Source organism: Teleopsis dalmanni, chromosome 2 (genome assembly GCF_002237135.1).
Source record: "Teleopsis dalmanni isolate 2A chromosome 2, ASM223713v2, whole genome shotgun sequence".
In the NCBI taxonomy this organism is placed as follows: Eukaryota; Metazoa; Arthropoda; class Insecta; order Diptera; family Diopsidae; genus Teleopsis; species Teleopsis dalmanni.
The window spans coordinates 67513654-67527645 of NC_051847.1; the positions used below are offsets into that span (position 1 = coordinate 67513654).

The following is a 13992-nucleotide window of genomic DNA, read 5'->3' on the forward strand; positions in this document are numbered from 1 at the left end:
ACTGGGTACCCAAATCACTCAAATCTCTGCCGACGTCGCTTCAGTCGTTTTTGCTTCATACCAAAGAAGATTTTGCAATATTCTCTGCTTCATAGGTTCAAGAAATTTTTATATTTTTTTTTTGTGTTTTTTTCTCCTTTTGCTCTTTGAGGTGTTGTTATTGCTTTCTTGAATTATAATGTAAGTAGTAAAATGAATTATTCGCTATTTTATATTCATTCATGCCTACTTGCTTTGTGTTTAAATATGAACATATGGACATTGATATTTTTGTATGTAATTTCGGGGGCAAGAGATGTCAAAATTTTATTTGCAGCATTGAAACAATTTTTCATTATGATGGCATTTGAAGAAAGAATTATAATTGTTTTCGTAATTAATTGTTATTAAGTATGGATTTTCAATTTTATCGCATTTACATAATATTTATATTAAATCTTAGGAAGTAATACAATCATAAGAACACATGTATATAAAATTATTACCAATAATTCGTAAAACATTTTTTAAAAATTGTATGATTTAGCTTTGCCAAATGTATTACAATAAAATTATATAGAAATCGATTTAAGATTAAACCTTCAGTTTATATGGCAGTTTGAATAATTAACGCTATTTTACATATATATGCACTTAAAAGATACTGAATAAATATAAACGAAACATCAGTACAAGGGGTACAAGTGTATCGACTATTAGCTTTTGCAAGCGAATAATTGCCGAGAAATGGGGATTTATTTAAATAACTGCATAATCATTTATAGTTACTAGACCATTGAGGTATAATGCATCGCGCGTTTTTTTTACATTGTGTGCCCAGGAGGCCTAGTCCATGTTAACGAAGAAATTTTGTTTAAGAAAAATAATATAGAAAAGAGATTTTTTTTACTATTTCAAATTTTTTTTTTTATTATTTGTTCTCTATTTCGTCCTCAAGAATTTGAAGAATTTTAGTTTTTTATATTAATATACATACATTAGTATTATCGACAAAAAGTTTTTTTGCATATAAATGATAAAAAAATATATTATCACACATAAATAATTGGAAAATAGAATGGTAACAAAGAAGAAAGAAAACAACCTGCAGAAGATTTTCCGAAAATACTCCTAAACCTGCCTAAAATCCTACCACAACAAGGCCCAATGACAAAACGACAACAAACAACGCTCAGGAATAGAGGAATACCACCACCAATAAGAGAACACATTTGTTAGTTCTTCCCGTTATTAGATATATATATGATACATTATTTTTTATTGTTTATATGTATAAACTGCTTTGTTAATTAATTGATCAATATCCCGTGAATAACTATAAAAAATAGCGAAAGTTTCTACGTAATAAATATTAATATTTACATGTTTATACATATTTATTAACACATGTTTATTAATAACTATCTTAAAATTAATTCACTTAAACTATGTATTTTGAACAAAATAAATAAATAAAGTAAGTAGTTATGGTAATAAATAAATTATAAATAGATGTTATTAAGCCTGTATTAGGGCAAATTTGTAATATAAGGTCATATAACAATTTATGCCTTAGTCGATTTCACTTTCTCTACCATACAAAGGAATTGCTTACGAAGTAATATAAGCAGAATAAAGCCCAGCAATTCAATTCGATGAAGTCTGCAGGCCCCAATAAACCAACTCGGTAAATTATGGTAAAGTAAACTAAAATTTCCTAGGGTTTTTTTGCACTGCACTTATGTTAAAAGTTTTCAAAATTATTTATTTTTTTATTATATATCTTATAAAAAGTTACCAATGGTAATACCTAATTTACCTAATTTACCACACTCGAAATTCTGGTAAATACCAACATTCACTGCCATACGGACATAATTTACTATTTTCCTCAATTTACTTTCAATTACTCGAACTCACACACGGTCAATTACATACAATTATCTTATTTTAGCTAATACTAATATAACATTCAATATTATACTATAATATTATACTATAATATTATAATAATATAACTGTTATTATACCTGATTAAAACAAAAAATTGAAATTGGTTGCATTTGCTTCAAATGTTCCTAAAATAAGATCAAAAAATATTCATATTCTTCCAAATACATATGTTTATAAATATACATTTATACACATACATATATATATGTAGATCAGTAAACTTCCAAACAAGTAGGGATGTTTCTCTTATTTGCATTATGAAGTGATATTAAATGCATGAAATTTTTACGTACTGCTTGCTAGTGCCAAGCATTAATTGCAAAAACAAATAATTACACCAAAAACTAATTTGACTGTTTTCTTGTACTGCCTGCATTCGTAACAAGCAAATCTGTTTTTTGTTTTCATTTTTGTCCTTCAGTCATCAATAGTAAAATTTTAAGAAAGAACAAGCATAAGCGCGACCGATCTAGCAGCAGCGCAGAAAGAAGAAATATCTTCACTCCGCCCTCCCGTGCCTGTTGCTGAAAATTTAAAAATTGAGTCATTGTGACTCTATAATATTTTTACTCAATGCTTAAAGTCATTTATGAAGAGTCATCCGAACTCAAATTTCTAGACTTGTTTTTTCAATAGTTTCATCTTTTTTATAGTAATAAAGTATGGCATTTCATAATATTAGTTTTAATATTTCACTAATTTTCAAATAAATATTAATTTTAATATGAGCATGGAATTGAGTAACTGCTATCACCATAAATGCTATCTGAAAGTTCACCTTTCAAACACATATTCATTCCACGTAGTTGGGTTAGTATTCCCATACATGGAGATATCAACATATATATCATATATTAAAACAATAGGGGAAATACCCTTCATATAAACTATTATACAATTTTAACTATATTAAAGAGAAATGATATGTTTTATAGACATAGTTTTTTTCACCTCTATTCTTATTAGTAACAAAACATTAGAGCATCAGATTCAGGATTATCATTATTTTTATAATGTTTCCTATAGCTTATATTAAAGTAATATTCTTTCACGTTACCATTAAAATCAATAACTACTTATATACTATAATTTCGTATGTAAAAAAAAGTACGAAATATTGTAACTTAAATGCTTTATAAAAGCATTTTATTAGTTTGCTCATTTCTTTTCATGCATTGAAATTCAAAAATAAATAAATATGCTTAATTTATTAATATAAAAATACAAAACATATGCTTAAATATAAAAATAAATTTGTAATAATTAATTAAATTCAGAAAGTATTTTTTCGAAAGTGTGCTATAAGGCTTTATGTACTTATATACTTTGTGACTTTTAATTAAATAATTTAATGCGACTGCCTTCCCAGTTTTTGTTTTTACCCGAGAAAAAATAAAACCAAAGAGTATCCAACTATCACTTGAGATTTGCATGTTATAACACACAATAAATCAAATCTACATTAGTAGATATTCATTGTGGGAGATATCTAGCGAACGATATGAGAACCACTAAGAGCTGCACCTTCAAAATACATACTACATCAGTAGTGGCTCCAATCCTTTATACATTTTTCGAAGAATGATGAAACTATGGCTTTCAATTTTTTTTCGTGGATTTTTCTACCACAACCTCCATATAATTGAAACGCAATCCCTCAAAATGAACATTATAGAATCGCGTGTGTCAAAAAATCAGAGAGATTATAAAATCGATAAACAGAATGTACAACATGTCTATGTAGTATAACTTTATTATCCAAATATATTATAATATTTCAAAATTTATCCTATGCTACTGTGAGCACTACTAAATGGAGTACGCTTTTCAACACAGCCGTTACAACAAAAGTGTTGAAGGGTTGCATTTAATTTTACGAACTCCTACATGTATAATTGATAGAGTTTTAAAATTTCTTGTAATTTCAATCGAATTCCTACACAAGAATGCTTCTATATAAGTGTTTATAGTTTCAATAACTGTGAAGCTCACGGTTTATGTTCTTAGCGAACAAAACATAAACACTCAGCATCCTGTCGCCTTTCTTAAGATAATAAAACACTAACCAACATAAAATTACAATCTGTCCACACTTCACAGTGGCACAGACAGTCCAATTTATATACTTCAACTCTACCACAAAATGCCCCAGAACAAATACTCGATACCTGTGCTTTCAAAGGAATTTGTCAAACAGTCAAAGCTTTTGTATCTTATCTTTTGCACGACACTATACACATTCAGCCGGCAGTGCAAGTCGTTGTAGGTGTTGACAGAAAACTCCCCACAGTCGCATAAAATGTATGCATACAATTGTCTTGAGATGGAGATTGAGATTTAAAGTCAAATTTCATAAATACACAAATGCACATTTTCAGCTTCCCACTCCTTAACCCAAAATGCAAGAGTCCTGAGTTATGGTCACATATAAATTTGGCACTGGTGTGCATACGAGTGTTATGGGCTTGGGTTACTGGAAAATTTTGTTTACCATGCATTCTCCTTACGTGCTGAATTTATATATTTTGGCTTAACTTGCGGTTAGACCAAATCTCAATGTGCTACATTTGCATTAAACTTTATCGCATTCGCTTGCATTTTCAGTTGAAATGTGTTTTCCTACTGCAAATGTTTATGATCAAACTTCCTGTCATGTGTTTAAATGTCGTAAGTCGCTTGCGGTAGCATACTTACGTTGCGTTGTTCTTAATACTTTATGAGGTTAAGTGATACTTAGGAGTACTTTTGGTTTTTAAGAATGCAACTTAAATGAAACTCTTTAAACATTCAAATTACTAACAAATCAAAAAAAATAAATAAAAAATGTATGAAAAACCAAGCCAAAATCCACACACTTAACAGCAATCAAGCAATCACATAGTAGGCAACAATGAGCCATGATTAAGCCATGATTAGACCATGATTACGGACGTAATGGTATCAAGATTAAATGAACTTATGTGAATGAAATGTAGTGAAAGTATATATATCAATCATACCAAATTCTGCTTCCGTAGTCCATTCTTCAGGGTTCATTAAGTTTTATGGAAATATTTTACTTATTTCTATTTTTCATAAGCTTTATGTTGAAATTTGTGGTTTTTGTGTAAATTTAGCTAATATAATTTTTTTTCTAATGAGATGAACGATTATTATTTCCAATTTTAAAAACATATTAAATTTTATGAAAATTCTTAATTTACATAATAAGCGTAATTTTTCTAATATAGTGAATATTTTGCGCTAATAGACCCACTTCCTCAATCGATGGTACTAAATACAACTCATACCCGAGTTTCCAAAAAACTCGGATTTATGAGATTTATGTAACAAAAAATTAATGGTGTTATTAGGTTCACAATTGGTCAAGAAATTATTATGCAGAAATAAACGATTATCATTTTCGTCATAATTGCACTTTAGACTGCAAAATTTTCTTCATTGATAAGTCCAACTTCTGATTCAATATCGACTAATACCGAAACAAAAATATTCTAAAATATGCAAGTTCAGGAATATTTTAGCTTCGAAAAACTTGCGTGGATATAAACTGAAAGGCCTGTAGTTTGAATAGAATAATATTTTATAAGATTATTATAAAGTCTCTATTAATTCTACTAAATCTAAAAATAGACACAGCGACAATACTACCATCCTAAAAAGAAAAAGTTGTAAAAAACGAAAATCCGCGTATATTAAGTCAAAAAAATTTTTTTTTTTTGGATTACAAACAGTGCTTAATTATATACTCAAATGACTTATACAACTTTTACTTTTATGACAAAAGTAAGCCATAGATTTCAAATTATACTTAGTTAAATGTACCTATAAGTTGATCCACAACTAAATCCCTGTTAAAAAAATAGATTGTAAACTAAAGAAATCACTATTGAAGCAACACTACGAGTAACTGTCGAACAAATGACTATCCCTCCTTAGTAGAACAGAGTTAAGGGGTTTTCTGAGATTGATATCGGTTACGAGTATTCTTGCAGACACATAAAGCGTGTAATCACTCTTTATGTGACTGCCTGCCTCTGATCTGGATTAGGCAGAAAATAAGATGCCAAGAGTAATTTTTTTAGATAACTTTTCTGATATCAGTAAATTCCCAACAAATGACAATCTGATTTCATTCGCTGATTGTCTTCTATTTAGTTATGGTTATAGTAAAAAACTCTGAAATGGCTTCAATATTTCGCTCCGGTGGAAGCCACTTCAATATGAATTTATATGTTGTTTTAGATATACATGTAACTATGAACAACGATTCCAAAACTCAAAGTCTCATTTAAAAACTAAATTAATACAGAAATTATATCATCACTATCCTCTGATATCAGAAAAACCAAACAGTTGACAATCTGACTTCATACGCTAAGTATATTCTGCTCAGTTATGGTTAGCTCACAGTAAAAAGATCTGTCATGATCTCAATATTTTCAGTTTACTGTTAATGTTTATTCGGTTTTAGATATACGCATAAGATAGAACACAATGGACAATGATTCCATAACAGTTTCTTTTGAAAACTAAGTATTAAAGTCATATAATATATGCAATATACATTTTATAAACTGTACGGGATACTGAGATGATCTCAGTATCCCGCTCTAGCGTAAGCCAGTTCACTGTTAACTTATTTCTTATTTTAGATATATGTGTTACTCTCAACAGCGTTTCCACACATATACACAATAAACTATTTATTATCTCTTTGGTGATGTAAAAGAGATTATAAATATTAATTTCCTTTCACAATGTAACAAAATTCTTTTATTTTAATCGACAATTAAGCGATTTTAATATGTAATAAATTAAAAAACAAAAAGTTTTTTTAATTACTACGAATGAAACATTAAATCTGATTATATTTACTTTTTTAAATAATTTACTCAATTGATTATATTTAATAATATTACATACTCTTTTAGTCCATGATTATGAAGCGAAAGATTTTTATCAGTATTCCACAAAGTGAATTGCCGCAGGAACATTTAAGCAAAAAATTTAATTATGAGTTATAATGATTTATAATTGAAATTGCAAAAATATTTGCAATTTTATGCGTTATTGATAACAGTCCTTATGATAGGACTTCATGTGAACACCCTGCCAACCAAGTCATTTTTTAATATTGGCAATAAATTTGATATGCAAATAATTAAAAATTAATATCCACAGAATATACTATAAACACAAATTAACTCGGTGTATTAACTGCTTATGAATCTGACAGTGCCGCCATATTTTTACACATATTTTTCTATAATAAACACATAAAATATGTTTAATCACATATGTATGTTCCTGCATTAAAAAATAAATCCTGCATAAGTGAATCTGTGGAATATTGGAGTTATGTAGGCGGTATAAGCGCTCCATTGTTCGGGGCTTAAAATTGCTCCATGCCAGCGCGTGAACCGTGTTAATCACAGAATCAATGAAATTTAATGTAATTTCACCCGGGCAAACCAAAACTCAGCAGGGCCGCAAATAGACTCCGGACAGATTAACTGTTGCATTGAACAAAAAATTGGATTTCAATTTCGTTAGCGGCCAAATACCAAATGCCAATTATATTTGATTGAAAGTGATTTATGCTAAAAGTTATAAAAATAATTTTTACATAAATTTTTTTATTTAAATGTAAAAAAAAAATATTTTATATTTAATCAACTTACAGTGGTTACTTGTTGGTCAGTTGATTTCTGGTTATTTGGATAAACTCAGACAATTATAAACCACATTTTTATGCAACCCAGAGTAATTGATCTCTGATACATAAAAGAAAGTTCGTGTTAGCTGTACAACATCATAACTCAAGAAGGTCTGAAACGATTTAATTATTTGATTGTGTTGGAATCGCCCGATCAGAATAGCAGAATACATTATAAAATGTGAAAAATCTACTAATTTAGCAAAATAATAAATTTGGTAAATCTGTTTCCAACTGTTGAACAGTTGACAGTTGAGCGATATTGATTTCTTTTTTAAATTTTTTTTTTTCAATATTTCATATTTGAATTTCAAATAGATAAATCCAAATATAATAATAAATATTATTGTCAAGATCCATCGAATCCACTTGACCTGTGGAACAAATATAAGGATAACATGTCAGAAGACATTTTACATAGAATTCGTGTTAGTTCAAAAAATCTCGATCTTGAGGTGAATGATGAAATGCATAATCAGGCTTTGCTCTTGATCGAAGACATATGTTACCATACCTGCGGTAGTTTGTTAGTCAGATTAGGAATGCCAGCTCCTGATCGTGGAATAAATAACGTATTTAATCGAGAATTGGAACGTGAACGTGAATATGATCGACATGAATTAGACCAATCAGTTCAAACTAATGTACCTCTATTGAATCCGCAACAGAAGGAAGTTTAACATTAATGAAAGCGATTGAAGAAGAAAATGGTGGCTTTTTTTCCTGGACGCCCCCGGTGGAACTGGTAAAACATTCCTCATGTCATTAATTTTGGCCACTGTTCGCGCGATATTCCGACATTGCGGTAGCAGTTGCTTCTTCTGGAATAGCGGCTACATTGTTAGAAGGATGCCGTACGGCTCATTCAGCGTTAAAATTGCCGTTAAGCCTTCAAACTACCGAGCAACCGATATGTAATATTGCGAAGCATTCTGCAATGGCTAAAGTTTTAGTAGCATTTAAAATCATCATCTGGGACGAATGCACAATGGCGCACAAACGCGCATTGGAAGCACTTGACAGAATATTGAAAGATCTTCGCAATGACTCGAGATGTTTTGAAGGTGCAATGATTTTACTGTCTGACGATTTTCGCCAAACACTCCCAGTCATTCCAAAATCGACTGCTGCCGACGAAATAAATGCTTGCCTTAAATCATCAAATCTTTGGCGCTATGTGAAGAAACTTCAGCTGGTAACAAACATGAGAGTTGCATTGGTAAACGATACATCTGCTGAAGAGTTCTCCAAGCAATTGCTGTTAATCGGTAATGGCCGTGTAGCTGTTGAAGAATCGAGCGGATTAATTGCATTTCCATCAAATTTTTGCAATTTCGTGTCATCAAAAGACGAACTCATCAATGAAGTATTTCCGAACATCATTGATAATCATAAAAACAAAAAATGGTTGAGTGAGCGAGCAATTTTGACAGCTAAGAACAAAGATGTGAATGACTTAAGCTTTGTAATTCAAAATCAAATCGTTGGTACTCTGCATACATTCAAATCTATTGACTGTGTAACAAACGAAGAAGAAGCTACCAACTATCCAACTGAATTTTTGAACTCCTTGGATGTGCCTGGCTTACCACCGCACAATTTACAATTAAAGATTGGCTCGGTAGTCATTATGCTTCGAAATCTAAACCAACCAAAACTATGCAATGGAACGCGTTTAGTGATAACAAAACTGATGGCCAATGTGATTCACGCAATGATACTCAAAGGAAAATTCAAAAGTGATGAAGTTCTCATTCCGAGGATTCCAATGATCTTAATCGATATGCCCTTTGAGTTTAAACGAATTCAATTTCCTATTCGGCTTGCATTCGCTATGACTATAAATAAATCACAAGGCCAATCCTTTAGTGTTTGTGGTCTGAATCTAGAAAATGCATGTTTTTCACATGGTCAATTGTACGTGGTATGTTCACGTGTAGGCAAACCATCTGCTTTATTTGTTCTTGCGCCTGATAAAAAAACAAAAAATATCGTATATCACAAGGTTCTTTATTGAAGAGAATCAATCGGAGTGCAACCCATAAGTTCTTGCTGACAGACCATTAAAATAATTAATTATGTATCAATATCCTAATAAACTATTGAATACAATAAATTTTTTGTATTCATTTTATTACGTTAATAAATTTCTAAATATAGTTTACCTATAATTTAATATAACATTTATTGACTGTTACGCGGTACGAAGTTCGCGGGGTCACCTAGTACTAAATATAATATATATATATGTAAATGTATTGTTTTGATATGATAATATTTTTTATCACTTTGTAATTATTTATTTATATATTGTTTCGAAATGATAATATTTTATATAAATGTACATTCTTATTTATTTTACAAAATTTGAAAGTTTATAAACGAGTGAAACAAAATGCGTGCGTCTTCGCCAACGATCAACCGGTAAGAGAGAGTTGCAAATTTTGATACAAAGCATAAAAGGCAAAAAAGCAAGAACAAAGATTTAATAAAGCAAAAATGAAATGCAAATCACCTTTCAAACAAACAGTGTTGCAGTGTAAAACAATGTTAAAAATAATTATTACTACTCTAAACATCCTCCCCCGGTTGAAAGGCTCAGACTTTAAACATATTTATCGTCTATTGGAAGAACTGCCACCTTCCTTACTGCACGTTTGATAATTCCTATATTCGTGCGTATTTCCGCCACTCGAGCCACATTGTCAGATCCGCATATTATGCTGGTGATGCGGCCTAAATGCCATTTAAGAGGTGGAACATTGTCTTCATGTATTAGTACTATATCTCCAACACGAACATTTGCTGCAGGTGAGCGCCATTTGCTACGCTCTTGCAATAGGGTGAGGTAGTTGACACTCCACCTTTTCCAAAATATTTGTAGCATATAATTAACTCGTTGCCATCTGTCTAAGCGAGAGAAGTCAGACGTGGTAAGGTTGGGCTCAGATATTGATATTAGCGGACCACCCACCAAAAAATGAGCTGGTGTGAGGACTTCTAAATCGTCTGGATTTTCTGAAATAGAACAAAGAGGGCGAGAATTAAGCACTGCCGATAACTGGCATGCGAGTGTGCGTAATTCTTCAAATGATAAGATTGAAAGTCCAACAGTGCTGTAAAACAAACGCTTTGCAGATTTTATGGCAGCCTCCCAGAGACCACCAAAGTGTGGAGATCTAGGTGGTATAAATTTCCATTCTATGCCATCGCTTAGACAATGCTGATGAATATTTTTAAGATGTTGGCTACTTTCGAACAATTGTTTTACTTCAGCCAACTCGTTCCTTGCACCAACGAAATTCGTGGCATTGTCAGACCAAATTATTTTGGGATTTCCACGAATACAAGTAAAACGTTTCAAAGCAGCTAAGAACGATGATGTAGTTAGATCTTTTACCACTTCTAAATGTACAGCCTTCGTCGAAAAACAAACGAATAAACAGATGTAGCATTTTACTGGAGGTCTGGTTCGCACTTCAGATTTATAATAGAAGGGACCGCAGAAGTCGATACCAGTAGTGTGGAATACTCTATTTGGTTGCACTCTGTCGCGCGGTAGATCTCCCATTATATATTCGACATGTTTTTGCTTAAGTCGAAAACAACGAACACATTTGTTGATAACGCGTGTTATAGTTTTTCGACCACCAATTGGCCAATATTGCAAACGAATTGTGGCGAGCAGACTTTGTGGCCCGGCGTGCAAATTCTTCTGATGAAAATAGGTTATCATTGCGTTTGTGATAACATGAGCTTTTGGAAGTATCATTGGATGGCGAGCCTCGAAACTTAGTAATGAATGTTTTAGTCGACCACCTACACGAATTACTCCAAATGAATCAATAAAAGGATTGAGGGAGTAAAGTTTACTTGAACTATTAACATTTCCTCTTTTTTTTAATATTTTGTATTCAGCAGCGAAATGAGTTTGTTGTATGTTTAAAATCATTAATTTTGTACCCCTTTCAATATCCTGAGGATCAAGTTGGCCAGTTTTCCTTATGGTCTCTTTATGTTTGAGTGACACGAATCGATAAATATATGCGAAAACTATCTGCATTTTATTAAATGAGTTAGCGAATTTACAGGATAGCGTTAAATCTTGCTGACATGTAGTTATTAAAACTCTCCTGCGTCGTTCAGGTAATTCTGCTACGAAAACAGTATTTTGGGGCCAATGTAAATGCGATGTTCTTAAAAACTCAGGTCCTTGTGTCCAAAGTGTTGAGGCTAAAAGTTCATCTGGCGCTGCTCCTCTTGATAAGATATCTGCAGGATTCATAGAAGTTGGTACATGATGCCAATTCATGCCACAGGTAAGAGTTTGAATTTTGCTAATTCTATTAGAGACAAAAACGTTAAAATTGGACGGTTGTTCACGTATCCAAGATAATACCACCATTGAGTCTGACCAGCAATGAAAATCGCATGTAAAATTTATAGTTTTGACGACCATATCAATGAGTTCCGATAAAAGTAGAGCAGCTGAAAGTTCTAGCTTGGGAACTGTAAGTGTCTTTAGTGGTGCAACCTTTGATTTGGAGCATAGTAGATGCGAATCAAATGCACCCGAGCGCTCACACCTGATATATATACATGCACCATAAGCACTCAGACTGGCATCACAGAAACCATGTATCTGCACTTTAGAATTAGGCATTAAAACATAACGAGGGAATTTAAAACTGCTGATAATTGTAAGTTGAGAGCGAAGTTCAATCCATGCTGAGTATAATGCTTGTGGTAGACTCTCATCCCAATGCAATTTGTGTTTCCATAAGGTTTGCATGAAAATTTTAGCCTTGGTGATGATAGGTCCAATTAATCCGATTGGATCATAAAAACGGGCTATAGTTGAGAGAACAGTACGTTTGTTAATTTGCTGGCTACCTACCACTGGAGTAAATGAAAATAAAAAATTGTCGTGGTTTGGATCCCATACTAAACCTAATGCTTTAGTAATATCAGAACCATCTTTAAATTTCAATAATTGTACACGTTCGGATTCAGCGATACCACACAATACTCTTGGATTATTGGAACACCATTTTCTGATCTGGAAACCACCCTTTTTTAATAATTCAGTAGTTTGCCTTCTAATGTTGATTACTTCATCCACGGTGTCGCCGCCTGACATTAAATCATCTACATAAAAATCTCTGAGAACGATTTTAGAACCCAATGGGTATGATTTCTCTTCATCGCGAGCCAGCTGATGCATTGCTCGAATAGCTAAAAATGCAGCTGGCCTTGTTCCATATGTCACAGTGTCCAATTTGAATACCTTTACGTCATCATCGAGATTACTTCTCCACAAAATGCACTGAAGATATTCATCGGGATGTGTAACACGCACGCATCGATACATTTTACAGATATCTCCACAAAGAGCAATTTTAAAATATCGGAATCGAATAATTAATTCAAAGAGTGTGGATTGAATTGTAGGTCCAGACATCAGCAGATCATTAAGAGAAAATCCGGTGGATGTTTTAGCTGACCCATCGAAAACCACACGCAATTTTGTAGTTGTACTTTCATTTTTTAGCACACAATGATGAGGTAAAAAACACGTTGGAACACCTGATGGTAATTGTGCTGGTGACATGTGCTTTAAATTTATATACTCATTAATAAAATCAACATATTGAGTTTTTAAATCAGCATTACGTTGCAACTTTCTTTCTAAACTGTGAAATCGTTGAAGTGCATGATTATAAGAATCTCCGAGTGAGTCGATATTACGCTGCTTAGGAAGTAAAACAGAATATTTACCAGAATCTAACCGAGTAAAATTTTGTTTGAAATGGGTTTCGCAATATGCGTCTTCGTCTGTTAGCGAAGAGTGCGCGTCAAAACAATTTTCTATTTCCCAAAACCTTTTTACAATTTCATTTAACGATTTTTCATTTTCAAATTCCAATTCAGTGGTTGATTTCTTAGCTATAGCTAACGAAAATGAGTGATTGTATTTTGGAATAATACCGCCACCTGATGCTATCCAACCCAGCCTTGTCTTCTGTAACATAAAATTATTTTCCAGACGAATTTGTCCAATACACAATAAGTTAAAAAATAAGCCGCCACCTAGTAACACATCGATTCTCTGTGATTTGAAAAACATCGGATCAGCTAAGGTGATGTTGTTTGGAATTGACCAATCTGAAATGTTTACGTTAAAGTTTGGTTGAGGATCTGTGATAGTTGTTGTAACGATCGCAGTGCATGAAGTTGAATAATCGCCTGAGTGCGATTTTGTAAATAGCTCAACAACCTTGTTTGTTTCAAGTGTAGAATCCCCTATGCCTGATATGGTTGTGTATGTTGTTTTCGTATTT

General features: G+C 32.1%; 3 protein-coding genes across 3 annotated transcripts in view; 2 read left to right on the top strand and 1 right to left on the bottom strand.

The window, feature by feature from the left end:
* The window catches only part of LOC119674765 (tyrosine-protein kinase Src42A-like), a 23530-nt gene extending 15855 nt beyond the window's left edge, over nt 1–7675 (top strand). The window contains exon 3 of the mRNA XM_038085922.1: nt 7619–7675. Coding sequence (XP_037941850.1) covers nt 7619–7675 — 57 coding nt within the window. The remainder of the gene's footprint in view (nt 1–7618) is intronic.
* Nucleotides 7676–8747: 1072 nt separating this feature from the next.
* On the top strand, nt 8748–9719 carry LOC119684992 (ATP-dependent DNA helicase pif1-like). Its single transcript, XM_038099159.1, has one exon. It carries the CDS (start codon nt 8856–8858, stop codon nt 9666–9668), a length of 813 nt encoding a protein of 270 aa, XP_037955087.1. The 5' UTR covers nt 8748–8855; the 3' UTR covers nt 9669–9719.
* A 537-nt stretch (nt 9720–10256) lies between these two features.
* Nucleotides 10257–13778, bottom strand: LOC119674766. Its single transcript, XM_038085923.1, has one exon. It carries the CDS (start codon nt 13776–13778, stop codon nt 10257–10259), a length of 3522 nt encoding a protein of 1173 aa, XP_037941851.1.
* Nucleotides 13779–13992: the final 214 nt, after the last annotated feature.